The sequence below is a fragment of the Physella acuta genome, unplaced genomic scaffold (assembly GCF_028476545.2).
Source record: "Physella acuta isolate Inbredline_101_S28 unplaced genomic scaffold, ASM2847654v3 ptg001213l, whole genome shotgun sequence".
NCBI classification, from domain to species: Eukaryota; Metazoa; Mollusca; class Gastropoda; family Physidae; genus Physella; species Physella acuta.
This window is the reverse complement of record NW_026732730.1, coordinates 66228-93373: the sequence shown is the minus strand read 5'-3', so window position 1 is coordinate 93373 and position 27146 is coordinate 66228. Positions and strand designations below refer to the sequence as shown.

At 34.8% G+C, this 27146-nt stretch overlaps 1 protein-coding gene across 7 annotated transcripts; it reads left to right on the top strand.

Annotated features, from left to right (window-relative positions):
* The first annotated feature begins 471 nt into the window (after window positions 1-471).
* Window positions 472-27146, top strand: LOC131957141 (receptor-binding cancer antigen expressed on SiSo cells). Of its 7 annotated transcripts, none has more exons than XM_059321863.1 (6): window positions 689-849; window positions 7272-7318; window positions 7624-7819; window positions 16307-16558; window positions 17775-17858; window positions 26910-27146. In XM_059321863.1, exons 3-6 carry the CDS (start codon window positions 7631-7633, stop codon window positions 27120-27122), a joined length of 738 nt encoding a protein of 245 aa, XP_059177846.1. In that variant the 5' UTR covers window positions 689-849; window positions 7272-7318; window positions 7624-7630; the 3' UTR covers window positions 27123-27146. The 7 variants fall into 7 exon arrangements, with proteins under 7 accessions (XP_059177849.1, XP_059177846.1, XP_059177848.1 ...); XM_059321865.1 differs by lacking the exon at window positions 7272-7318 and adding an exon at window positions 3333-3396; XM_059321864.1 differs by lacking the exon at window positions 689-849 and adding an exon at window positions 4702-4784.

Sequence of the window (27146 nt, the reverse complement as noted above, 5' to 3'; positions counted from 1 at the left end):
ATCAACTTTTGAGCGATTTCCGATAACCGGAAGTGGTACTTTTTCTACTTTGAATTTTTCAAAAGCCTATAACTTGAGTACTATTTCAGATAGATAAATGAAATTTCACATGTAAGTAAAAGATCTAATTCTCTTCGTTCTGTCAAATTTTGAGTAATTGCTATTGACGGGAAGTACTAATTTACGCTATTTCCGATTTCTCAAAAACGCATCTAAATTTATAAAGTACTAATAATATTTTTTCTATGAGATTCTATTTTATTTTAAAAAGTTGAAGTATTTAAAATGGATTAAAAATCATAACTATATCCCGTTCCCATCCCCTGTTGTTTTATATAAGAATATTCGAGAAAGTTTAGGGGAGATCACTCCCGGTTTATTTTTTTAAACTATAAAAAATGTATTATGGTCGGCTATGGGCCCCTAAATGGCGTGGGTCCCTCCGCATTGCGGGGTCTGGCGGCACTGTAGTTCCGCTCCTGAATGGAGGAAGGAATGAAGGAAGGACTGACACACTCTCAGCCCGCTTATATAATAGTTTCGAGAAAGTTTAGGGGAGATCACTCTCGGTTTATTTAACGACGTTTGACATTGGGGAAGGGAAAGATCGTCAAACAAATGTGACGTCATTTATGGATAAAGTTACCCGCGATAGGCCTAACTCAGTCTAGTATAACTTAATTAAAAGGGAAAGTACTCTAATAAATATTATTAAAAGATGGCTGGTGTTTTTAATAGCACATTTATTTTATATCTCAAAAAACCGTACTAATAGAACTAGATCTAGATCTTCTAGATTCTCTAGAATTAATAGTGAATTTCAAAAAATTTGCATTGATTAATCCTACTGTAATGTTGGTTTATTATTCTATAATCTATATTTAGTAAATACAGTTATTTTTTTAGTAGGAACCCTGTTATGATCTGTATTACTACTGTATAACTGTACTGTATAGGCTAATTTAGTAATAGTAATTAATAATTAAACATAAAGTATAGATCTAGGCCTAACTATAACTATAAAGTCAAAGTATAAACTATAACTGAGTAGGCCCAGTATATAAAGTATAAGTAGGCCTATAGTGGCGGGGCTATAAGTATAGTTAAGTATTATTAGTAATAGTATGAGACTATTTTAGATTAGTGATTTCCCTGTAATCTATCGTTTTAGGATTTTCAATTTAGGTACGTAAAAATCGCCCTCGACTAGTAATGTGAAAAACAGGTGACTCCTTAAATTTTAATAATTATTTCACATTTTGATGAGGAATTATTGAATTATGTTTTGAAAAATACAAAAATGTTTCCTTGTTTCTTTTAATTTATGTAGGCCTACCTGTTTTTAAATAATTAAATTAAAACTTTTCAGTAATAAATAGACTAGCGATGTTTCCAACAGATGCAACCATGCTCATTTACTATAGTATAGCAGCCATCTTGTTTATTTTTTTTAATTGTAAATTTATAGTGCACTATTCAGGGGAAGCCACTCTAAAAAAACTTACAGATGGCCGCTTTTTATATAGCAAATCCTGCTAGCAAACACTGCTGTTTAAAGTTAATTTCTTTCCTATATTGATATATTTAGCCGTTGATATAGGTTTATTATTCATTTATCTATAATATTTGACACAAATATATCACAATATACTTCTATTAAGCCTTGACAATGAGGTAACTGTTTCGTACATTACTAACCGCGGGCGATTTTACGTACCTAAAACTACGATAGATTACCTGATTTCCTAGCGTTGGGCCCTGGCGCCTAGAGTCTAGGCCCTAGAATAGATCCTTCAATCCTTCATTAATATAATATTTAGGCATTTAGGCCCTATTATTTAAAGTTATTTATTACATCTAGGCCCTATTAGTATTTAACCTATTTAATACTATTAATAGTATTTAATTAGGCCTACTATTTAAACCACTAAGCCTAACTAAACTAGATCTAGATCTTATTAAAATAATATTATTTATTACAAAGTGACTACTCGGAAAAAGATTTTTCGTCCCAACGTCTCCACTTAGTCGGCAAAAGATAGTTCTGCGCATGCGCAGTGACCTATGGCTAGGGTTATGGTAAGAGATAGGGTTAGGGCTAGGATTAAGGATAGGGCTAGGAATAGGGTTAGGGCTAGGGTTCTGCGGTTGTAAACACACGCATGCGCAGTACCATCGAAAACATCGTCGTAGTTTCCATTACACATGCACTTTTTTCCGGCTAGCAGCGGCCTATTATTATTCTAGATTTACGACAATTTACGTACTAGACTATGTAACTTTAAAAGTTAAAGTTTAACATTTTACTTCTCTAGATTTAGATCTAGGTAGGCCTACTTTTTTTTTTAATCTATCATTTTAGGATGGTGCATACAATCTGCCGAGGCTAGTATTGGGTGAAAAAGTTGCCTCATTGGCTTTAATAATAGAATTAGATCTAGATCATTATGATATAGGCCCTATTTGTGTCAAATATTAGAGATAACTGAATGTTGAATAATAAACCAAAATCAATGTATGAAAATTTAAAATATCAAGGCCAGAAATTAACTTTAAAAGCAGTGTTTGCGAGCAGGATTTGCTATATAAAAAGCGTCCATTTGTAAGTTAGAGTGGTTTCCCCTGAATCTCTAACTAATTTTTTACCACAAAAAAAAAACTGAAACAAGATTGCTGCTAAAGTAAATGAGCTTGGTTGCATTTGATAAAAACATCGCTAGTCTTTATTTTTGACTGAAAAGTTTTAATAGGGCCTACAATTTAAAAAAAAACAGGTAGATCTACATTAATCAATTAATAAAACTCTGAAACCTTTTTTTAACTTTCAAAACATAAATCCTCCAAAAATGTGAAATAATTAGTCCTACTAAAATTTAATGAGTCACCTTTTTCTAGTCTCGGCCGATTTTATGTAGCTAAAACGATAGTTTACCCTTTTAGAGTTAGTCCCTAGCCTACTTTAAATAGTAGTATTTTTTTTATATTAGCCTAATAATAGTAGGCCTAGGCCTAATATTAATAAATTAATTTTAGGCCAATTACTTATTAGGCCTAATTAATAATTATTAAGTTAATACTTATCAGTGGGAATAATAATAATATAATTATTACAATAATAAAATTAATAGCCTATTAAGCTATTAGTATTTTTGTAAGTAGTACTAGTTGGCAGTAGCCTAATTACTAATAGGCCTACTGATTTTGATTAGGAAGCTGGCTGCTGGATCTATTTTAATTCTAGATCTAGATCTAGTCATAATTTGGCCCTAGTTAGTTACTAGATTCTAAACCTCTCGAATCTAGAATAAACTAAGACTTACATGTGTCATTAGGTCTTAGTTTAGTAAAATAAGACAGATAAGTTTACATCAGGTGTCAATAGATCTAGAAGCTAGAGTAAGCAAGACTAGACTAGAGGGCCTAATAATGGCTATTGGCTAGGCCTAAAAATATATTCTACTAGCGTGCCAGTCCCCGAGCGTTGCCTCGGGGTTAGAAGAAAGTCTGACAAAATATATAAGATGTGTTTCATCAATGCGTTACCAATCCTGTATTCTTAGATGTGTAAGTTATTCACTCACCATAATGTAGTGAGGTGGAATATAATTCGTTGACCGCCCAGGTGTAAGGGACATAGAGGGACTCTCTTAAGAGCCCTTGTTACACTACCTTAGGGGCGCCTAGTACTGTCCCTGGCTGTTCAAAACTAACGTTAATGCCCTGGTGCTCACAGGAAAACCCAAAGCGCCAAATAGCATCCTGAAACAATGATGCAGATTGCGTCTTTCGCTAACAACAAAAATCAACAGGATTTTTTCTTTATCATGTAGGGAAAAAATTTGAGGTGTTATAAGCATCAGTGTGAATGATGCACTTTTGTTAGCGTTACTAATGGCAATGGTGTATCATTAGATGCTCGATCTCAATTTCTGATTGCATCGTCTAATAATAGATGCTAATTGCATCATTTGCAAAGTGACAAAACTGAAATTTTTTGTTCACAGCCTAATCGCATCCTACCAGGGCATCGGCGGGCTTGCCTTATTCAATTTAGTGAGCAACTGTAATGCCCCATCTTATCCATTGTCTATCGCTCTGTGCACAGCAAACATAGGCACCATTGCGCTCACAGGAAAGCCCATTTTTGCTCATCGTGTCTTTAGTGTATAGCCTTCTTTTAATCGAATGTAGGCGCCATAGTGCTCGCAGGGGAGCCCAGGGTGCTTCGGGTCGTGCAATCTACGGGGCACAGGTGGTCGCAACTGTTGAAGTTTTAACGCTGAATAGAGTAGTACCCCTTACATGCTATGCTGCATGGCACGATTAACGGATGACAAGTGCTAACATAGCCACTTTTGCACTCTGGGCGGTGGCGCCCATATCAAATTGTAATTATTTTGTTCAAAAAACCTTCTCTGGAGTATTCTCATAACTTTCCAAAGTTTCATGGCACTCGGATGAACGGTGTGAAACAGCTATCGATTTTTATTTTTGTATACCATATATAGTGGAAAAAAAATCGCACCTTGCCGGGGCACCACCCCTGCAAATTTGAAAAATGTTTTTTTGCACAAACCTCCCTAGGAGTATTATCAACAATTTTGATCTTTTGAGATAGGCTGGACTGTTGTTAGGTATGCTGGTCTGTTGTGAGAGGCTTGTCTGTTGACAGGCTGGTCTCTTGGATGGTAAAACATGTGTTTAAAGAGGCTGGTCTCTTGTGTATGGTAAGACTGGTCTAATGAGAGGCTGGTATCTTGAAAGATATAACTGATCTTTTGTTGGTAAGTCAGACAGTAATATTTTAGTGACCACTAAAATGACATTATTTTGTTGCTTGACAGCTTGAGATTGCTAGTTAAGTTTAAATAGCCATCTCCCTCAGCTGTATGGTAGCATCAGTAAATACAATTTCAGATCATGTGATTAAATAATTTCAAGTTTTGATCTGAAATCTAAACATGTAATATTAATCACTGTACCCTGCCAAAGTTTGATGTTAACCATTGAAAGATGCTTGTTACTTAATAAACTGAATAGTCATCTCAATATTAAGTAGGCTACCATTTTACATTTGAATTTAAGTTCCAAGAAGTCTAATTTTGTCATTTAACATGCAGGCCAAACATTTTGTAACCTACCATATAAACACTCTATCAAAAGCTAGTAATGAATGAAAAATAAATATATTAATTGCACACATTTGTGGAAATTTGATACAAATATTTTCTAAATTGATCTCTAGATGTAGACTAGATTCTAGAATCTAGATCTAGTGTTAAAGCATTGTGTTAGCCTAATAAAAATGTAAACAAAGCAGTTTGGTTCTTGGAAAGCTAACTGGAAATAGGCTATATTAAACACATACTTTTTATTATTCTTTAAAATAATAGAATATAATAGAATAAATCAACATAATTAATTTAATTTCCTTACCTATAAATACTTTGATTGCTGTGGTGTAAAATTGTGTGATTGCATCTTGCAACTGCGTTGCTGATCACAAGTAAACTGTAAACTTACAGAAAATATTTGATTCGTTTTGTGCCAAGATTTTTAACACTAGAATAGCCGGTTTGTACATATATGTATATATATGAGTTTTATATATGTATGTATATATATATATATATATGTATATGTATATAACCTATATGTATATATATATGTGTATATATATGTTTATATATGTATGAATATATATATATATATGAATATATATATATATATATATATATATATATATATATATATATATATATATATATATATATACATATATATATATATATGTTTATATATGTGTATATATATGTATATGTATTTAAATATATGTATATATATATATATATATATATATATGTTTATATATGTGTATATATATGTATATGTATTTAAATATATGTATATATATATATATGTACATATATATATATATATATGTTTATGTATATACGTATATACATATATATATATGCATTTATATATATACAAATATATATACATATATATAAACACACATTTTTCGTCAATACACAATTTGGTGCCCAGAGTTCCAGAGCGGCTATGTTAGCACTTGGCATCCGTTAATTGTGCGTCTTGTATAGCCGTTAAGGGGTACTACTAGATTCAGCATTAAAACTTCAACAGGTGCAACAGGGTACAACAGCCGGCACCCCGTAGATTGCACGACCCGAAATGCCCAGGCCTCACCTGCAAGCAATATGGAGCCTATGTTCGTTAAAAAAAGGCTATATTTTGAGGACATAATGGGTAACAATAATCATTGATTATATCAAACCAGGCCTGTTCCCCGGCACCCTTGCTGGGTTCCTTTGGCACAGTGTGATAGACAAAGGATAAGTTGGAGTGTTACAGTTGCTTACTAAATTAAATCAGGCGTTTCCGCCATCGCCCTTGTATGGTGAGATTCGGCTGCGAACAAAAATTTCAGTTTCGGCCCTCAAAAGCTCACATGGGCCACTGGGGGCCCTGTAAAAAAAACAATTGAATAATCAGATAAATTAACCAAGGTTAGATTATTAACTGCGTTGTTTCCTTTTGTCCATAAAAAAAATTCAAACAATTCCAAAGCCTACAGTTCTCGAAATAATGAAAATATTTCCTTAAAAAATTAAGTTTCGGAGGGCAGCTCAAATCTAAAAATAAAAGTCACACTTCTAAAAATAACTTTGTTACACGAGGAATTCATTCTGTAAAGTTTAGTCACTTTGCAAATGATGCAATTAGCATCTATTTTTAGACGATTAAATCAGAAATTGAGATTGAGCATCTAATAATACACCATTGCTATTAGTAACGCTAACAAAAGTGCATCAGTCAGACTAATGTTTATAACACGTCAAATAATTTTTTTCCTACGTGTTAAAGATAAAATACAGTTGATTTTTGTTTGTAGAGAATGATGCAATCTGCATCATTGTTTCAGGATGCTATTTTTCGCTTTGGGTTATCCTGTTAGCACCAGGGCGCTTATGATAGTTTTAAACAGCCAGGGACTTTATCCAGCACTCCTGCGGTAGTGTAACCGGGGGCTCTCAAGAGCACCCCACCATGTCTTTGACACATGGGCGGTCACGGAATTATGTTCTACCCCACTACATGCCACAGTTAAACCTGGCCCAGATAAATATGCTCCAAGCGCAGGCATTGTTTAAATTAAAATTTCATCTCAGTTTTTAAAAAAAGTCACACATCTAAGAATACAGGATTGGTAAAGCATTTATGATCCACTTCTTATATTTCTTCAGACTTTCTTCCTTCCTCCCATCAGCAACGCTCAGGGACGGGCACACTAGTATGTATATATATGTATATACATGTGATGTATGCTTATATATATGTCTATGTATATGTATGTATGTCTATATGTATATCTAGATGTATGTATATATATGTATACATATTTATATATGTGTGTATGTATGTATATATATATATATTTATTTATATGTATGTATGTATATATATATGTGCATATTTATTAATTAATTTATTAATTAATCATCAATAATGTAGGCTATTACATTTAAACTTAAAATTTTAAAAATGTGATATTATCATTATTCTTACACATGCACTTGTTTTTTTCAAAACTTATAGATAGAGGATGTGGAAAGCTGTGTTGAAAGTTATAAAATGCACCATAAATATACTTCTTTCAATTTTGAAACCCCTGCGGAACATAATTCGTTTGAAGCATAGGCTGCCAGAAACAAATGATTCAGAATTAGTTTCAGTAGAGACTGAATTTTTCAAGTTTAATTTGCAAATCTCCAATAATAAGGAAATGAAGGAAGTAAGATATAAGATTAACTTCTAATATCTAATAATTGCCTTTTGTTTGTTTAAACTAAAGAAAACATACAGTGGTACCTTGAGATACAAGTTTAATTTGTTCCATTACATTGCTCATATAACAGGCAATGATGTTAATTGAAAATAAATGAAATGCCAGTAATCCGTTCCAGCCCCCAAAATGCCACCCAGTTGTTTTTTTTTTTTAAATACAAATGTTAATTGTTTAATAACATAATAAGGGATAACGCAAGGAAATGGTTTTATAAAGTGTGTTGGCTTGAAAAGCATTGCTTTTCTCTTTGCTGATCTTTTTTTTTTTGCCTCGCTTTCCTTTTATTTTTTCCACTCAGGCCGTTAAACCTGTCCTCCCAGTCCCTATTTATTAGAATGTTTCAGAAATGAGTTCGTTAAGTGTCATTAAACAGCTCCCGTGTACAATCAACTGCAGCTTTTTCCCACGTTTTCTTTAACTTGCTTTCGCGTCTGTTTGTCTTTCCATCAAATCTTGCGATCGAAATTTCGGGCACTTCCCAGTTAGCTAGCGCGCTGAAATTTTCAGGGAAGCTTTGTTTCCGATGACAATACAATATTCAATTATTATTATTACTAAATTGATCCATGGAAAAATTGTATTGATCATTTTAGACGCATATTGATTTGTACAAAAAAGGGACATAACCTAGTAATTGTAATTTGATAAAACCAAGGTTCAGTACTTTCCCTCTTCTGGCCTCCTACTGAATGGCCAAAAAAACTTTTTAGTTCAATCAGAAAACGTGGTTTTTTTTTTTTAATTTTAATAATAATTTTTAGTGTTTCCTTCCTCCACCCACGAACCAGCAAATCCGACTTCTTTTGCTTGTATTCGTATGTCAAATTAAATTTTAGCTCATTTGCCAGCTTGTATCTAAAAAAACAAGGTACCACAATATTCACTCATAATGTTCAGAGTATGTGATATTTCTTGAATTTGAACTCTATTGAAATGAACTTTAGACATATGCTTTTTACTTTATTATAAACGGAATAATAGGCAGTTGCACATACATGGGATGAGCAGCTTCTCCTATGGCCACTTTCTGTAAAGTGACTGTTGTTTTATTGTTGTTTTTTTAAATTTAATTTACTTAAAATTTAAACAATAATATTTATCAGATCGTAATTTTTGTTCCACACAAAGATACAACCAACCACCTTGCAAAAATTTTAAAATGAGTTTGTTATTCAAAAAATAAGTTATGTTGCATGGGAAAGTCCCCCCCCCCCCCCCCCCCCCCCGAAAAAATTCTACCGCCCCCCACCCCAACGAAATGAAATTTATATAATTTATATAGAAAATATGCAGTGTCGTCGTCGTCCCCCCCCCCCCCCCCCCGAAGAAAGTCTACCAGCCCCCCCTCCCCCGAAAATTTCAAGTGGACCCCCGGAGAAAAAAGTCTAGAAGAAACACTGGGTGATAGTACAACCATCCTAATTTATAAAAGGCCATGTGCGCTCTTCTCTCTCTCTCTCTCTCTGTCTGTCCGCAAAATATTTTCGCCGGACATCACGTCAGAAACGGCAGCGATATATGCAGAACTTTATACGGACTTTTGTTGAAAATAATATGTTAGATGTTTTAAATGTATAACCACAATATTAGTTAAAGAAGAAAAATAAAAATTAAAGGCGTATTCGAATGTAGAGAAACAGTATTATTTATGCAACCGGAAAAGCATTAATATATGTGAAAAAGAACGCATAAAACTGTGACGTCACTATTGCTTATACATTAACTAATGACGTCATCTGCCGTGTTTAGAATGAAAAGAAATGAACTATTTCATTCAAATTTGATTTAGATCTACGTACACTATGAAATGTATACAATACAATTTTTCCGGCCTAAACTCATAAAATTTATTTTATGTATTTGGATTCTAGATCTAGACTAAATCTAAATCTAAATCTAGGCAATAACTAGATCTAGACGTAGACGCTAAGATCTAGATTTAGACTCTAACTTCTCTAAAATCAATTCCAAAAATAAATTTCTATATTAGGACTAAACTATTTCAAGACTTATTTATTTTATACAAAATCTTTGTTTGGAACTGGCTAATTTGGGATTATTATGCTCGGGCTAAACTTAAAAAAAAAAAATTCTATTAGGAATCTAGATCTAGATCTAGATTGTCGGGTGTCCGATAGGGCACTTCCCGGCGCCGCAGGCGCTTCAAATTTGGCATGATCTTGCCTTGGTGCGACAGAACACGGGGGCCGGTTGGCCGAAAAGTCTACGATGTGGGGGTCAAAACTGACCTCGACTGACCGGTACCTTATATGAGCTATAAATCGAAAAAAAATGTCCACGGAGGAACCTCTTCATAACTCTTGAGGTCGTAGACCGACCTTCGGGCGAATTAATTAAGCATTCAAATTCTCAATGTTTTCGAAAGCCTAAGCGAAGCTGGGCAGCATGCCTAGTTATAAATTATAAGCAAAGGTAGACATTTAATCTCTTTTTTATTATACTAGATCAAGGTGAATCCAGTTCACTCAGTTACTGTGTTATTCGACACGAAATGGTTAGTTAGTCTACTGTGTAAACTTACTGTAACCGTATCGATTTGCTACCACTGTTTAAAATTATTTATTGAAAATTAATATCTGCATGGTCAATACCTCTAAACGGTACATAATATACTATTTTTCATAAAGTGATACAGTTTGTCAGAGGTTGCTGGTAATCATGAAAAGATTTTTTTTGGTGGGGGGGGGGGGGGATGAGGGTAGCTAGTAGATGGAACTTTTTTATGTCATTCGTCGAGCTGCTGTCTGGCTATTTGACGATATGTGTTGATGGTAAAATTTGCAGAATTTACGTCACATGTAACGTATTTAATGGACTACCGCTGTGCGTAAAAAAAAATAACTATATTAATTTATTACCAGCGTAATCTATGTAGGACAGGGGTCGGCAACCTGCGGCTCGCGAGCCGCATGCGGCTCTTTTGATGTCAAGATGCGGCTCTCCAGCTCCTTGCACAAATACTAATAATCTTAATAAAAAAATAAAATACTTGAAATAAAAAAATTAAATTCTCGTATATTACATTTTAAAATCCTAATATATAAATGCCCATCTGCGCACCTCTCTCTCACTTTCTCTCTGTCCGCTTTTCTTTATAATTATTTAAATAATAGTGTATTGTTATATATTTATAGAAAATAATCTATTTTCTCTTTTAAATGCATAATTACATAAAAGCTTGTTATTAAATACTTCCTTGTGTATAAAACAGAAATCCGCTGTTATAATCAATTAGGCCTATAATCTATCACTTGAACAGTTCACTTAAAACATCAGTTTCTATTGAAATAAGCATAAATGCTTCAACTTCAAGGTGTTTAGAAAGTAGCTTATGCGTGGTGAGGGGAGGGCGCTCCCCCCACGAAGATTTTTTTTTGGAGAATAGTTACAATTTAAAACAAGTTCTGCAACACACACACGTTGTAAAAAAGGACAACAGCAAACACATTACTGATACCGCAATTAAAACTATCATGTTATGTACCCTAAATATCACATTTTAAATAACTCATCGCAAGTAAAAGATCTATTCTATAGCCTACCTCTTGGTTTACGTTAGCACCTGTACATCAGCTGTATGAGTTATCCTCGTTGGATTTAGACCGCTAACCACCTGCATGTCGATCTTAATTCACGTGTGTTTAAGTTGTCAGGCTCAATACAATCATCCGTCTGTTATACGTTTTTAAGATCAGTCTAGAAACGTAGGGAAATTGTTTACTTAAAGTGTTCCCCGTAGAATACGATTTTGCTTATCTTGAATATGTTAATACTAGCAGGAAGGGAAACTGCTGATCCTTTGCCTGTCAGCTGTTCTTGAAAATGTTCCTAAGGTATCTGGTACAGAAGCACATATTTTAAAATGGATTGTGTTAAAAACTCTATGCAACTATATTGGGGGGGTAGGGGGGGGGGACTGAATAGATGTACAGTAAAAGTAAACACATTCTCACACAACTTGAAGAACGTTAATATGAGTCAAGATGATCAGAACGTACAGATTTACTTAACGAATGTTGGTGGTTGTCTTCATCATCCAGTCGATGGTAGGAAGGAAGAAGAGTGGGCACAATAGACATCCTCGCGGGACTCCGGTTGGCACCTAAAAACAGTCTTTAAGTTGCCCGCCATCGACAACTCAGCAGGAGTCTGCAGGACTTCGTGTTTGTTTGTTTTTAAATCGGGTTCACCATATTTGAGGAATGCCGTAGTAGCGTACGAGCTTCCAGAAAGCTCGATCCACTCTCTCGAAAGCATTTTCATAATCAATCAAATTAATGTACATTGGTGAATTCTACTCTATTGACTGCTAAACTATTATGCGATCTGGCTTGTGATCTTTTCTGTCGAAATTCTGCTTGTTTGTCTCTTAGCTCTGGTTCAATGACATTTCTCGGCCTATTTAAGAGTACTCTGTTGAAAACTTGCCCAAGTATTATAAGGAGTATGATCCCCTGTAACTGTTACAGTTACTGAGGGCGCTTTGCTTGGGAAGTTTTATCAGATGACCTTCCTGCCAGTCCGCCGTTATTTCTACATCTTTACAGGTGCCTCCTGGTCTGCTGGGATATCTTAATATCTTCTCTAGTTAGTATCTCGCAGTTGATGGTGAGATCAACTTCATTAAGGTCGATGTCTGGTGGGTTCAGAAGTAGACCTACTGATCTATTTAGGAGTTCCACTAAGTCATGGGTCTCCAATCTTTTCAGCCCGAAGGCCGCATTTAATATAAAACAGTTCGGGGGCCAGAATTGTTTCAAGGCATTTCTTCGGGGAGGTAGAGCCCCCCCCCCCCCCCCCCGAAGAATGTCTACCTAATCTCACCCTCCCCACGAAATATAATCTATATAGAAATATATACAAATTTTAAGTGTCGTCGTCCACCCCCTCCCCCGGAGAAAAAAGTCTGAAAGAAAGACGCTAGGGGACAAACAACAAACACCAGGTCCAAGTTTGTTATCAAATGGTTGTTCACGTATTTCATTCTTGAAAATGTTTGTTTACACGGGTATGTTGTTGCAAAATTTGAAAGGTACTTTGATGCAAACGTTTTAGGAAAGTCTTCCTTGGTCAAAAACTTCTAAAAAACCTACCCTTCCTACTTTGAACTAGTCTCTACGGAGGTAAATTGCTTGTCATTCATCAATGACCTCCAGTTGCAGTTCATCTGGGCAACTGGCCAAATTTGCTTCTTATGGGTGTTGAAATAGTCTTCCTTGTTCTGCCTGTGAATCCAAGTCAGCAAACCGCCACTGAAACTGCAGCTGGATGTCTTTGATGATAATGCATGGAAATGACCTGGGGCACAGCTGTTGCTTTAGCTATGAAGACCTTGCACTGCTGAAAGTGCGTCAAGTTGTTGGCTTGTACTTGTCCCGAAAACATGACAAGTTTGATTCTGAAGGCCTTTAGATGGGTGTATAGATCAGAAACGATTTCCCTCTCTTGTAGTTTTAGGTTCAGAAAATTTAAATGACGTGTTACGTTTGCAGCAGAGGCCAATTTCTATACTTTTCATCAGACATTAACGGCAGCGGCTTGCTTTGTTTTCCAGGAAGTCACCTATTTCCTTTCTTAACTTAAATACCCTGCTCAGAACTTTCTCAAAACTTAGTCATTGCACTGGTAAATCTTGCGATTCTCTGTTTGTATTTCACCATCTTCAACACAGGATTCACTACACTGCGTATGTCCACATATGTAGCACACAAAGCTTACTGTTGAATAATTAATACAGTGCAGGAACATTAGTTGTAGAATGTTTTTCTCATTACACATCTGCTCCGCTTGTCCAACCAAGCCTTTCTTTATGCCACTAATGTTCTCCCTCCGTCAACAGTCAGGTAACTGAGGTTAGTCCAGTCCAAATTATAATCAGCAAGGGTTTTTTTTTTGGTCAAATTATTGAATATATCCTCTCCGGTAACAGTATCATAAAAAGCCAGCTCTTGTGTTATGTTTATGTCTTCATCCACACCTCTAATAAACACAAGTAGTTGAGAGGTGGAACCGCTGTCCAGCGACTCATCCATTGCAATTGAAAAATTGCGAAACTTGCTAGCATTTTTCGCTATTTGAGTCACAGTGTTTCATGTCTGCAACATGGTGGGCAACGGTAGTTGCACCGAAAGCTATATTATTTATTGACAGTGTTCCTTCCAGACTTTTTTCTCGGGGGGGGGGGGGGGGGGGGCACTTGAAATTTTTTGGGTTGGGGGGAGGGGCGGACACTGTTAGAGTATATATATTCTATATAAATTATATAAATTTCGTTCGGGGGGGGGGGGGCGGTAGAATTATTGTTTGGCCCTATTTTTTTTGCGTTGAAATCCCCCAAGAAAATGGTGATGTCCTTTTCTGGATATATTTCCAGAATGTTTTCGAGTCTGTTATAAAATTAGTTTTTTCTTTCCGTCATTTATAGGAGCAGAGCACTGGACGATATTCAGTTTGATGTACTTTTTCTATGTGCAAATAGATGCTACGGTAATTCTTGGGCCGTATACCTCCCATTCGATCAGTGCTTTCTGATTTTGCGCGGTCCATTGCAGTTGTTGTGCCCGGATTAAATCAGTAGTTCCGATGTTACCAGTCGTTTTTGCCCAGCCTGTGTCCACCATACTTCGCCTAATACGGTTAGTCTATTTATATCCGGTTCGGCTGGCACCTGTGCTGTCTTTCCTGCTTCATACGTTCCAGGCACCGACGTTAATTTTCCTGATCAAAAGAAGGGTTGTCGGCGGATCGGCTTTCTCCAGTCCGCGTCATGTCTCTTTGTAATGAAGATCTTTTTAGTATATTTACTCCCAGGACAGAATTGTCTAAATGTTATCTGTTTGGCCTTTCTGTAACGAGCTTTGTTTTACAGGACCAGGTTGTTAGCCCAGAGCCCAACCTTAAGGGAATCACCTTCCAGATCACAGGATAGCTGCCGATTTTGGTCCACCCCGGGTATTTGATTTCCCCGTCACCTTCCATGGTGGCATTCGTATCCGCCACCCGGAGAGGCGCTCGATTGAAAATCGGCTACTCCACACGAGTTTTATAATCATTCTATGTTAATAACACTACACACAATTGTTTTAATATTCAAAGGGCATCTCAAGAGTATTCCCATGGGGTGGAATGGTAGGATGAAGAGCGTACATACAATTGCTAACCTGAATGTCTTTACTTTGGATTCCGGGGTCGTAACCCAGCATCCTCCATATAATTTTTTTTACACAAACTGATTTTCCTGTTATCAGAGTTTAGGCCAACCAAGCTGCCAGATTCATTTCTTCTAATGGACACCAGCGAGAAAAGTCTCAAAGGTATTTGAGAGGTGTATAAATTCATTTAAAAATCTTGCACGGCGTAGTTACAATTAATATGGTTATAAAAACCTGTCTGTCTGGTTTTTTTCGGACTTTACTAAAGATTGGGTGTATTTGATGTTTTTAAAATTTACGGTAACTAAATAAAAATTAAAAAAAAAGCAAAAACAATTTGGTTTTCACGTGTAATGGCGACATAAACAATGGCCGCCTTAAATTTTATTGTACACATTGTAAGCTAAAAATAGAAAAAATAGGTCATGTATTTAAATTTGCATAGTTATTTAAAAACTTGATCTGCAAAGTTTTGTAAACAAAATAACTATAAAGTGGGGCTGTCAGAAATCGATCACGGAGTTCCTTTACAGCCAATCAATGTTTGTCTTACGAAAGTGAAACATCGGGTTAAAACTTAGGCTTGATGAAAATAAATAGAAATGTAGCCTTAAACTCAACAAATTATGTTCAAGTTCTCTGGATCTGCAACTTGTATAGCATTGATTCTAAAAATATTACATTTCTGAATTAATTTTAGGCTTAAGTTTTTGATAAAATTTTATCTTTTATTAGTTTTATGGTCCTAAATCTAAAAAAGCACATTTTTATTCCATGTCAACAACATTAGGGAAGGAATCTCGTCAACTCGCTGGTGTCCATTGATAAATTGGCATTCAAGTCCAAGAAAATAAACTCCTTTACAGATGGGGGTCTACTGTCCTTGATTAAAACTAATTCCGTTCCAGAGCCTACACATTATATTATTTACAATCATTAGTGAAAATGGTGGGGGTAAAATTTCTACTTGCACGTTAGAAAGGGGGGGGGGTGCAATACATAGGGTAGTAATTGATAAGTGTGAGTAATGTCCTGCTTCAGTAAGAAAGGTGTAGAATATATTTTAGTTGAAAATATGTATTGCATACTAAGTTTTGAAGGTCAAAAGATATGTATAAGCTGCATCATCTATTTCTATTGATTCATCTATTTCTATTGATTCATTCTTTTGAAGCTACTACTTTAGTTATAACTGACACAGATTGCAATTAAAAAGAGTAATTTTTGTTAAAATAAACATTTTTCCCTACCTTGTTTTCAGACTGAAATGATATCTTGGAATGCATGGGATGAAAAGCCTATCGATGGACTATATCAATCTTTGCCAGGAGATGTCCCCAATATAAATGTACAGAGAAAGGATAAAAACACTATCAATGCAATGAAATCTCCTGTTGAGAAGGCTGCTTATGTAAACAAGTATCAAGTTAACCAGAAGCAGACTGATGATATCACAGAGCCAGACGTTAATTTTTTTGAAGATATGGCACCAGAAGTGATTCGGCAACCTAAGGTTTAAGTTTTTTTCAATTGTTTAATGAAAAGAAAACGTAAGCTGTTACTGATATTTTGTGTAATTAATGTTCAAAGAATTGTTTAAATCACATTAAACACTCTAAGTTGTTTTCCTGTATGAGGTCATCCATTTATGACGTCTACACAAGTGTGTGTGTGTGGGGGGGGGGGGGGGGGTCCGAAAAAAATAATGAAAAAATATTTAAAAATTGTACATAAATGTAGGTTATACATTAAGTCGGCAGTTCTTGTGTTAAATGTATCAGAAATGCAGCTGTAAACCGCCAGCCTAAAAAAAAATATTTTTTTTTACAAGCGGGAGGGGGCGGGTCATTTACCGCGGCAATTTTCTAAAACAATTCTTGCTATTTCAAGTTCATTTTTAAACATTTCAAACAATTATAAATAAATCACAGTAATAGTAGTCCTACAATCGTTAATTTGTGTCAAAGGCTAAAATGATGTTGATCTTATCATTTTTTTTTTCATTTAAAAAACCCAAAATAACCACGTTACAATTTAGATATTTAAATATCAGCGTGTGTATAAATAATGTGCTCGCTTGTTCAGGTGTGTAGGGCTAATGGTCAGCGCGAACACACAAAAGGGGGAGTGGTGGTTTGTTATGTAAACACGTGTAACGTAAATGACGTCACTCTGATTAGCCAATTTACCCTAACCTATATAGTCGCTACAAAGTGACATTAAAAAGTTCGGTCTACAGTATCTTCAATAGAAAAAATTATTTTATGAATGCCTGCAATCTCTGACTCTTTATGAAAAATAGTGGGTAAAAAAACTTTTAAAATCGAGATGCATGCGCGATCATTTTTTTTAAATTAAGAACAGTTTTAGGTAATCTTAGCACAATTAACACAACCACAGCGAATTTACACGCCCGTAGACTTGCGGATATCTTGGAAAAGTTGGAACTCCCAATTATTATTTAGGCCTGGAAATAGATGTTACCCAAAATATCAAATCCCTATATAACATCAGTTAATAATATAACAATGTACACATTACATTTTAATAAATCAGTGATTTTGCAGCTTGTTTTAAGAGATTTACTAAATTTTTGTAGGGGGGGGGGGGGGGGTAAAATTCCAAATTTTTGTTGATGTCATAAATGGATGACCCCTATTTTTATTTTATATCTTTATTTTTAAAAAGAAAAGGTTAAAATATTAACATACCTATTATGAACGTTACAGATATTTATAAGAAAAAAAGAAACTGTATACAGTTCATTTCCTGTATCAAATAGACTGACAGTCATGTCAGACTTACCATTGGCTGTAAGTATGATTAAATTGTTTATTTATAATATTGTTACTTATCACTTTATGACATTAAAGAAATATTGTAAGATCTTAATTTTATATTATGAAATTTTAAAAAGTGTTATTTTACCTGTAAATAATCTCAGAAACAATCACATTAGTGCTCATACTTATGTGTGTAGTTGGCCCGAAACATATTTGAGATCGTTTGTGATGTCATTAGATTTTCATTTTCTGTTTGTATGGAATCTGGATTACTCCAGCATTTAGTATAAGGACTTTATTTTTATATTGCCTACTCAAACCCTGAAGTTTTTAAAATTCAAATTTTGGAAATCCGAAAAGTAAAAAAAAAAAATTGATTTCTCGAATCCGGAATTCCTGGATAACTCGAATAAATGACACCCCAGCACATGTATATGTCATACAATATCTCAAAATAACTTCGTCCATAAAAATATAATTGGATTAAAAATTAAAATTAGCACGTTGACCGTACCGGTAGTGCTTAGTTACGTCAACAATAGACCAAATAAGCAAAGCTCTTATTTCATCTGACGGGCTTTTTAGGCAACAAACATTATGCTTAAATCCTCTAACGGGCTTTCAAGGGAAAAAATCTTATGGTTTAGATCACGGGTTCCCAACCTGGGGGTCGCGAAGGTCTTTCTGGGGGGTCGCCAACTGGTATACTAAACCTTAGTAATTTGAAACAAAACATAAATATTTAGAAGAATTTTTGAAATTCGGCTTCATTAACATCACTGGAAATGTAATAGAGAAAAAACAAAGCGCACTGTACAAAGTTGTTCTCAGTCACGCATCTATGAAATCTTCAAAACTAAAACGTCATTTGAGATGAGTCATTCGGAACACACCAAAAAATATATGGAGTTCTTTCGTCGGTAAGAAGCTAGTTGCAAACGCCAGAGACTTGATCGAACAGGAAGTTTTCACCAGCATTAGTGCAAGCATCAAATGAAGTCGCGATAGAAAATGCCAAGCAAAAAAAAAAAAAAACAATAGGAGAAAATATCATCAAACGCTGCATGTACGTAAATGTTAAATAACACATTTTTTATTGAAATTAAGCTTTCACCATTGCGTTTCAAGTTGATAAATCAACAGACGTGAGTTCGTGTTGGCAGTTGCTGGTCTGTGTCTATATTCATGCGGATGATAGCAAAGAAGAGTTGCTATTTTGTGGAGATAGCATCGAGAAAATAAATGCGTTTTTTTTTAAACGGGATGATTAAAATGGGTTAGAATGGCTTTGGGGGTTTGTACGGATGTTGCGCCATCTATGTTTAGCTCAAAATCGGGCTTTCAGAAAACAGAAAAGATTTGGCTCCCTAACCACTGCCCTAACCAATCGACATCAAGAGTCCATTGCTAGTATAAGTCGTAAATTATATAAAATCTGGAGCCTTCAAAGAACTGAGCAAAAACATTAATATAGATCACGAGGTTCTGCTCTTCTACACTACAGTACGCTGGCTGTCAAACGAAATGTTGTAAATTGTGTTTTTGAATTGAAATCTGAAATCAAATTGTTCTTGGAAGTGCAAAGGAATCAAGACTTTTTGGTATACTTAAAACGACATTGAGTGGTTGGAGAGAGTATCATACCTAGCAGATGTGTTCGAACATCAAGATAAGCTTAACCTGAAGATTCAGGGAAAATGAACGAATATTATAACTTTCCATGATAATCTCGGGACATTTTTATCAAAGCTGCAAAATCGGTAAAGAAAATAAATCTTGGAAATATTGTAAATTTGAGAAACTCTGCGGTGTGGTAGATGAATCTGATTGTGAGATAATTAAAAATTTGAAAGAAGCGATTTCTGGGCATCTTGAATCTCTTGAAAACGAACTGCATCTCTATTTCTCTGAGCCGAAAAAAGAAGAATCTGCATTTACGCATTACCCATTCTCTTCTTCCCTTGATGTTGCCAGCATTCCCGGTGAATTACAAGAGGAATTCTTTGATTTGCAGAGTGATTCCGAGTAAGATGAAAAACTGCAGACACAATTTTGGTGGAGTATTCACCATTCATACCCAAACGTAAAATTGATTGACTTTTCGAGAATATATTTTCAACACTATTCTTCGATTAAAAACAAAATTAAGATAATTATAATGACATAGGTTGGCATTAAGGGGGTAGGCTCCAGAAAAAACCAACTTCTTAATTAAAAGCTTTTATTGATTTATTTGTATATATCTAAGTTAGGGTACATGTAGGAAAATATTTCCATGCATCAGGGACTCTTTTGATCCTTCTTGTACTAACGCTAATAGAGTCAGCTGGCTAGTTTTTGTAACAGAAATCACTCTAGAAATATTTTTTTTAATTTTCAAAATTCGGTGTGACGAAATTCCAATGAAAATAATGCTAAATTCAATGGGATTTCACAAAAAAATTTTTTGAAAATTTGAAAAAAATATGTCTAGCTGTTTTTCGGTTACAAAAATTAGCCAGCTGGCTCTATTGGTGTTAGTACAATAAAGATCAATGATTATATGTGCGGTTTATATGTTACTTTAGGAAATTTTAGAACTCCACATCGGTAGTTTTTTCCAAGATGGCCGCCGTTTCCATGGCAACCATATTTTCAGAAGAGTCCCTGGTACATCCAAATATTTTTCCTTAAGTACCCTAACTTATACATACACAAATAAATGTAAAAGGCTTTTTAATTAAAAAGTTTTTTTCCCCGTTTTTTTCGGGAGCCTATCCCCTTAACAAAAATTTTAAAAAATTAAAAACTTAACCACGAAGGTTTAGTGAATAGTATGCAATTTTACTCATGCTATTAAAAAAGTTATCAAGAGTAGTTCATATTGAAAGTCTACTAGAAAATCTTATTTTAGTGCTTATTACTTTCGATACTAATTTCGGCTTTTTAATTCTATGGGGGTCGCGGGTCTTTTACTTTTTATAAAAGGGGGTCGCCACTCATAAAAGGTTGGGAACCACTGGTTTAGATGAAATAAGATTTCCTCAATATTATTTCCTTAGACTAACCATATAATTAATTCTTACGTAACTCTATAATAGATTATTATCCGTTGAAATATTGTAATTATTAATGCAGTTTGCACTAAAAATAAAAATTAAATACAGCGAGAGTGATCTCCCCTGTATGTGGTGGACAGATGACGGGCCCTTAATAATATGAAAGGTATATAGTAAAAAAAACTCGATTTGATAGCCTTAGCGTAATATTCTTAAAGTAATTATTATCTAACTGAGTGATTTAAAAAATTAATATGGATAGTTTTGTAAAAAAAAACAAACTTCATTTTCCAATTGTGCCATTTTAAATAACGTCACGTGAAATAAACAAGTTAAGGAAAATGTATCATACTTCACAAAAATTTAAAAAGTGTACAAATCACTTAACGTCATTTCATTTATCGTCGATCTCTTCCCTTGATAAATCAGAAGAAGATAAAATGTTTACTTCCCTTTAAAAAAACATTACATCGGGGGGGGGGGGGGGGGGGAGGTGGGATTTTTTTCTTTTGTTTGTTTTGGTGTTGGAAAAAAATATATATAATTAGCGTGGATTGATAAAGTGCAATGCGGTAGGTAAATACTGCCTTTTATTTATTTTATACACGGAACGTACTATTTACTAATTATTTTTTTAAATCAATAGCAGTTTAGAAGCCGCTCATGAATGTCCTCTATGTTTACTTCTATCTGTCGGTTTGCGGAGAAGCTGGGGGTATTGTAGTCGTTTACTAAATCGAATAAGGCATTCCGGCAGGGTTCGATTTGGCGCCCTGGGCTATCCTATGAGCGCTATGGTGCATACGTTCGTTTTAAACAGTGCAATAGACTATGGATAAGAAAGGTTACAATAGAATTTAACAATAGTCGGATTCGGACGTTCTCCGGCTCCCCGACAGTATGCTATAGAGTCCTTGCAAACACGTGACCTAAATCACGTGATACCTACGCCCGCCGCCACAGTGGTGTACATCGGACGCAAACACAATCAGCTGTTCACCAGCGCTGGACGCGTTCACTGTGTGTAAAGAACGGCACCCGCGGAAAAGGAAAAATACGTTAAAAAACTTGAAATCTTAAGAATTGAAGATCCTTATACTGTTATTGACAGTTTCGTGGATAATATAAATATGTGGCCGAAATTTCTAAATAAATATTCTGTTAGTAATACTGTTTGCGTTAAGAGTTTAAGTAGGTATATTATAGGTTATCTAAATCTGGTTAATGTAGATTATAGATTCTCTGTTAAGTACAAGATTTAGTAGCAACAGATCTAGTACAACCACACTACTGTAGCAAACGTGAGACCATTTAACTCCTAAAAAACACACACTACAACGGCTAATATAATTCATGGGTAATAACCACTGCTGTTCTTAGATCTCAGCCAATCTGGGTAGCATGTTATACAATTTAAGACCCTTATAATCCAGCAGGGAAGTGATCAGACACATTAATACTGATGTTCAACCCTCAATAAAACCAAAGAGGAGTCAGTACCACTGCCCTCCCCTGAAAATTTCTCACCTCCGTGATACCCTCAGGGCCCAGCAGGGAGAACAAAGGGGAAAGTCCCACTGCTCTCCCTTCAACATTTCTCACCTCGATGTCATGTTATGTCATTTATAGCACACATGGCTTATCAGGGGAAAGCATTAAGAATCTTAACTCTGGACAGCTACACACTAGTATACTAGCTACACACTAGGTGCCTACTGTAAACTACTAGACTGTAGGCCCTATGTAGACCTGCAATTGTATCAATTGTAGACTGGGTCCATTGTTATTATTCTAAACCATCTCACTCATAATGTTTCTAGCTTGATTTGTTTCTTTTATAAACAGTGGATTTTTTTTAAAAAATTAGCCTAATCATTAACCAAATAATAATAATGTGGTTATTTGTTGTTGGCTGGTATGATCTAGATTCTACTACTAGGCTACATAAACTTAGTAGACTAATTACTAGATATGCATTTTAATTTAATTAAACTCAGTCCAGTATCAGATACATATTGCTGTAAAAAGACATAAAGTAGGTAGGCCATAGTAATTTATTAAAGTCTTCTACTACAATATCAATTATATGCTTGTATAAAATTTTTAAAATTTAATTTAAGTAGCAGATTGTAGATCTAAGTCTAGTCATACAATCTATTTCAATTTCAGAAAATTTCGTTTGCTAAAAAAGTGATTAGATTGTAGAGCGAGATTTTAGATCTTAGAGACAATTAAATGCTTTATTAGGCCTATGACTACTTTCGATTTATTATGGGTGTATTTTGAATCGAATGTAGATCTAAATTTTGTAATTAAATTTAAGTAAAGAAGTAGATTCTAGATTCTATGTCAGCGGAGCCAGTCACCCTAAATCCAGAATCTAGATATGTGGTCCGAATTTAGTTTACGCCATGTTTAGAGCTAGATTCTAGATCTAGATATTAAAACACTATTATTAGGCCTACTATTAGATCTTATTCTTCTTATTATTACTTTTGAGTTTGTCTTTTATTAATAGTTATCTTTTATAATTAAAATGAAATTTATTATTTTACTGTCCTTACCTGAAACAAAGTATCGAGAACTGCATTTGATCAGATTCGTCTACTTAAACTCTAAACGCAAACAGTATTACTAACAGTTTTTTTATTTAGAAATTTTGGTCACATATTTATATTATCTACGAAACTGTCAATAACAGTATAAGGATCTTCAATTCCTAAGAGTTCAAGTTTTTTAACGTATTTTTCCTTTTCCGCGGGTGCCGTTCTTTACACACAGTGAACGCGTCTAGCGCTGGTGAACACGTCCAGCGCTGGTGAACAGCTGATTGTGTTTACGTCCGATGTACACCACTGTGGCGGCGGGCGTAGGTATCACGAACGGACGTGACGTCATATGAAAGGACTCTATTTTGCGCTTCGGGCATTCCCGTGTTCGCTATTGCGCCTAAGTTCGTTTCAGTGAGTACAAAAGACTATGAATAAATTGGGTTATTATAGTCGTTTACTAATTTAAACCAGGCGGTTCCGCCTGCGCCCCGGGCTAGACTGTAAGCACTTTGCGTTTATGTTTGCATTTAAGTTTGTGTTTATGTTCGCGTTTACTTTTTCTAGTAACAGGGGCGGAACTATCTTGCCGCCAGGCCTGGCAAGGAGGAGGGAGCAATTCCGACCAAAAAACCAATGAATTTTATTTTCATACATGTTTTTCGTGCACCTTGATAGAATTTTTTTTTAAAAAGTGTACTATAGCAGTGATTGTTCTACAGTAGGTAACACACATTGTTGCGTAGAAATATATTTTTAAAAATCGAAATAAAATGTAATGAAAATAATTACATGTGTTTTTTTTAATAATGCAAGACTTTTTTTAATTAAGTAAAAAAAAAATCCATACGAAGAAAATAAATGATTTTCTTTAAATATTTTATAATTAATGATACACTACTATTTACATAACTATAACTTTTTACACCTAATCGAGTTGGAAAAACTGTGCTTTGCAATTCTGTCTGTGCGGATGTGTGTATTTCTGTGAACACGATAACTTGAGTACCGTTACAGCTAGGTGGATGAAATTTCATATATAAGTATTATATCAAAGTTGTAATTTTATATCAACTTTTCTGCAATTTCCGGCAACGGGAAGTGGACTTTATTCTTCGTTCGTGTTTTTCAATAGTCTTTTAATTGAGAACTGTTTCTGACAGGTAGAAGAAATTTCAGTTATCAGTAAAAGATCTTATTTTATGATTTCTGAGAAATTTTGAGTAATTTTCCATTACTTGAAATAGTACTTTACGCTATTTCCGATTTCTCGAAAAACGCATATGAATTTATTAAGTACTAATATTCCGCACTATGATACACACTTTGTTTGCTGTTCACTTGGTGCGCTATTCTTTTTTTCTGCGAGATTCTATTCTATTTTTAAAAGTTGAAGTAATTTAAATTTTATTTTTAAAATCATGTCTATATCCCGAGCTGCCATCCCGCGTAGTGTTACATAAGTATATTCGAGCTTTTTTCAGTGCTTTAATTTTTTAATACATTAGACCAGTGGTTCCTAAACTTTTTCGAATGGCGACCCCCTTTTATAAAAAGTAAGTGACCCGCGACCCCCATAGAATTAAAAAGCCGAAATTAGTATGGAAATTAACAAGCACTAAGATAAGATTTTTTAGTAGACTTTCAATATAAACTACCCTTTATATCTGTTTTAATACCATGAGTAAAATTGCATGCCATTTACTAAACATTCACGGTTAAGTTTTTGTTAACGCCAACCTATGTCATTATCAACATTCAATTTATTTCTTAATTTTGTTTTACGTTTGGGTATGAATGGTGAATACTACAGCAAAATTGTGTGTACAGTTTTTCATCTTACGCGAAATCATTCTGCAAATCAAAGAATGCATCTTGTAACTCATCGGGAATGCTGGGAACATTAAAGGAAGAAGAGAATGGGTAATGCGTCAATGCAGATTCCTCTTTTTTCAGCTCAGAGAAATAGCGCTGCAGTTCGTTATCAAGAGATTCAAGATGCCCAGAAATTGCTTCTTTCAAAATTTTAATTATCTCACAATCAGATTCATCTACCACACTGCAGAGTTTCTCAAATTTACAATATTTCCGAGATTTATTTTCTTCGCCGATTTTGCAGCTTTGATAAAAAAATGCCGCGAGATTATCATGGAAAGTGATTCGTTCATTTTCCCTCAAGCTTCACGATTCACATTTCCTTTGGAAAGCCAGCGTACTGTAGTGTAGAAAAGCAGAACCTCTTGATCTTTATTTATGTCTTTGCTCAGTTCTTTGAAGGCTCCAGATTTAATATAATTTACGACTTTTACTACCAATGAAGTCTTGATGGCGAGGGCAGTGGTTAGGGAGCTTAATCTTTTCTGTTTTCTGAAAGCCCGATTTAACCTAAACATAGATGGCGCACCATACGTACAAACCTCCACAGCAGTTTTAACCCATTTTAATCACCCAGTTTCATAAAACGTATTTATGTTCTCTATGCTATCTTCACAAAATAGCAACTCTTCTTTGCTATCATCTAAATGAATATAGACAAAGACCAGCAACTGCTAACACGAACTCATGTCTGTTGATGTATCAACTTGAAAGGCAAACAATGGTGAAAGTTTGATTTAAATAAAAAAAATGTGTTATTTAACATCTAAGGACATGTCTGAAATAAGCCGCTGAATAGTATTATTAGGAAGAGATATTTGTTGCATCTTTACTGCACTGGAATCCCCAAGAATTAACATCCCCATCTTCAACATGCAGCGTTTGATGAGATTTTCTCCTATTGTGTATTTTTTTTTTTTTTTTTGCTTGGCATTTTCTATCGCGACTTCATTTGATGCTTGCACTAATGCTGTGTTTCTTTCGTGAAAACTTCCTGTTCTGTCAAGTCGCTGACGTTTGCAGCTCGCTTTTTGCCGACGAAAGACCTCCATATCTTTTTTTGGTGTGTTCCGAATGACTTGTCTCAAGTGGCGTTTTAGTTTTGGAGATTTCATAATCTCGTGTCTGAGAACAAATTTGTACAGTACGCATTGCTTCTTCCCTATTCCATTTCCAGTGATGTTAGTAAAGCCGAATGTCAGATACTCCTTTAAATATTTATGTTTTCTTTCTCATTACTAAGGTTTAGCATACCAGTTGGCGACCCCTCTGAAAGGCTTTCACGACCCCCAGTTTGGGAACCCGTGCAATAGCCTAATAGAGTTGCATGGCTAAAAACAATTGAGCACCTAATGAACATGATAACGCGGAAATAGAAGCACAAGTCTCCCTACAAATTTCATAAAATTTTAATTAATTTATAATACAATTAATTAGTCATCCAATTCAGTCAAATTTATTGTATTATTGCATTGTCTTCAAGTCTTGACCCACGTACCAACTTTGAAAATTTCCGATTAATTCAAAGTAGAAAATAAAATATTTTCTTTAAATATATAATAATACTAAACGGTTGTGTACCACAGTTCGTGGGTTAAATTTTTTTTATTGTATTATAGCATTCTGAATTGGAAGCTTGGGAAGATCAAGCTAATGCTTGGGATGTAGAAGATGCTTCAGAAGATTTAACATGGAAAGCTCAGGAAGCTATCAGAGAAAAAAGACGAAAAGAGAGGCAAGAGAGACAAATGGAACAGCTAAAGAAAAAGCAAAGTAAGGAAGCAAACAAAGGAATCAAAAGCACATCCTTAGCCGCAACCAAGTTGTCATAATAAAATTGCGAGTTACACTATAAA

What these genes read in the sequence shown, in the direction of transcription:
- LOC131957141 (XM_059321866.1), top strand. Translation starts at nt 7,631, where the DNA reads ATGTGGAAAGCTGTGTTGAAAGTTATAAAATGCACCATAAATATACTT. An exon ending in AAGTGATTCGGCAACCTAAG is followed by an intron (nt 16,559 to 17,774) that starts GTTTAAGTTTTT and finishes TGAACGTTACAG; the next exon opens with ATATTTATAAGAAAAAAAGA. An exon ending in TGTCAGACTTACCATTGGCT is followed by an intron (nt 17,859 to 26,909) that starts GTAAGTATGATT and finishes ATTGTATTATAG; the next exon opens with CATTCTGAATTGGAAGCTTG.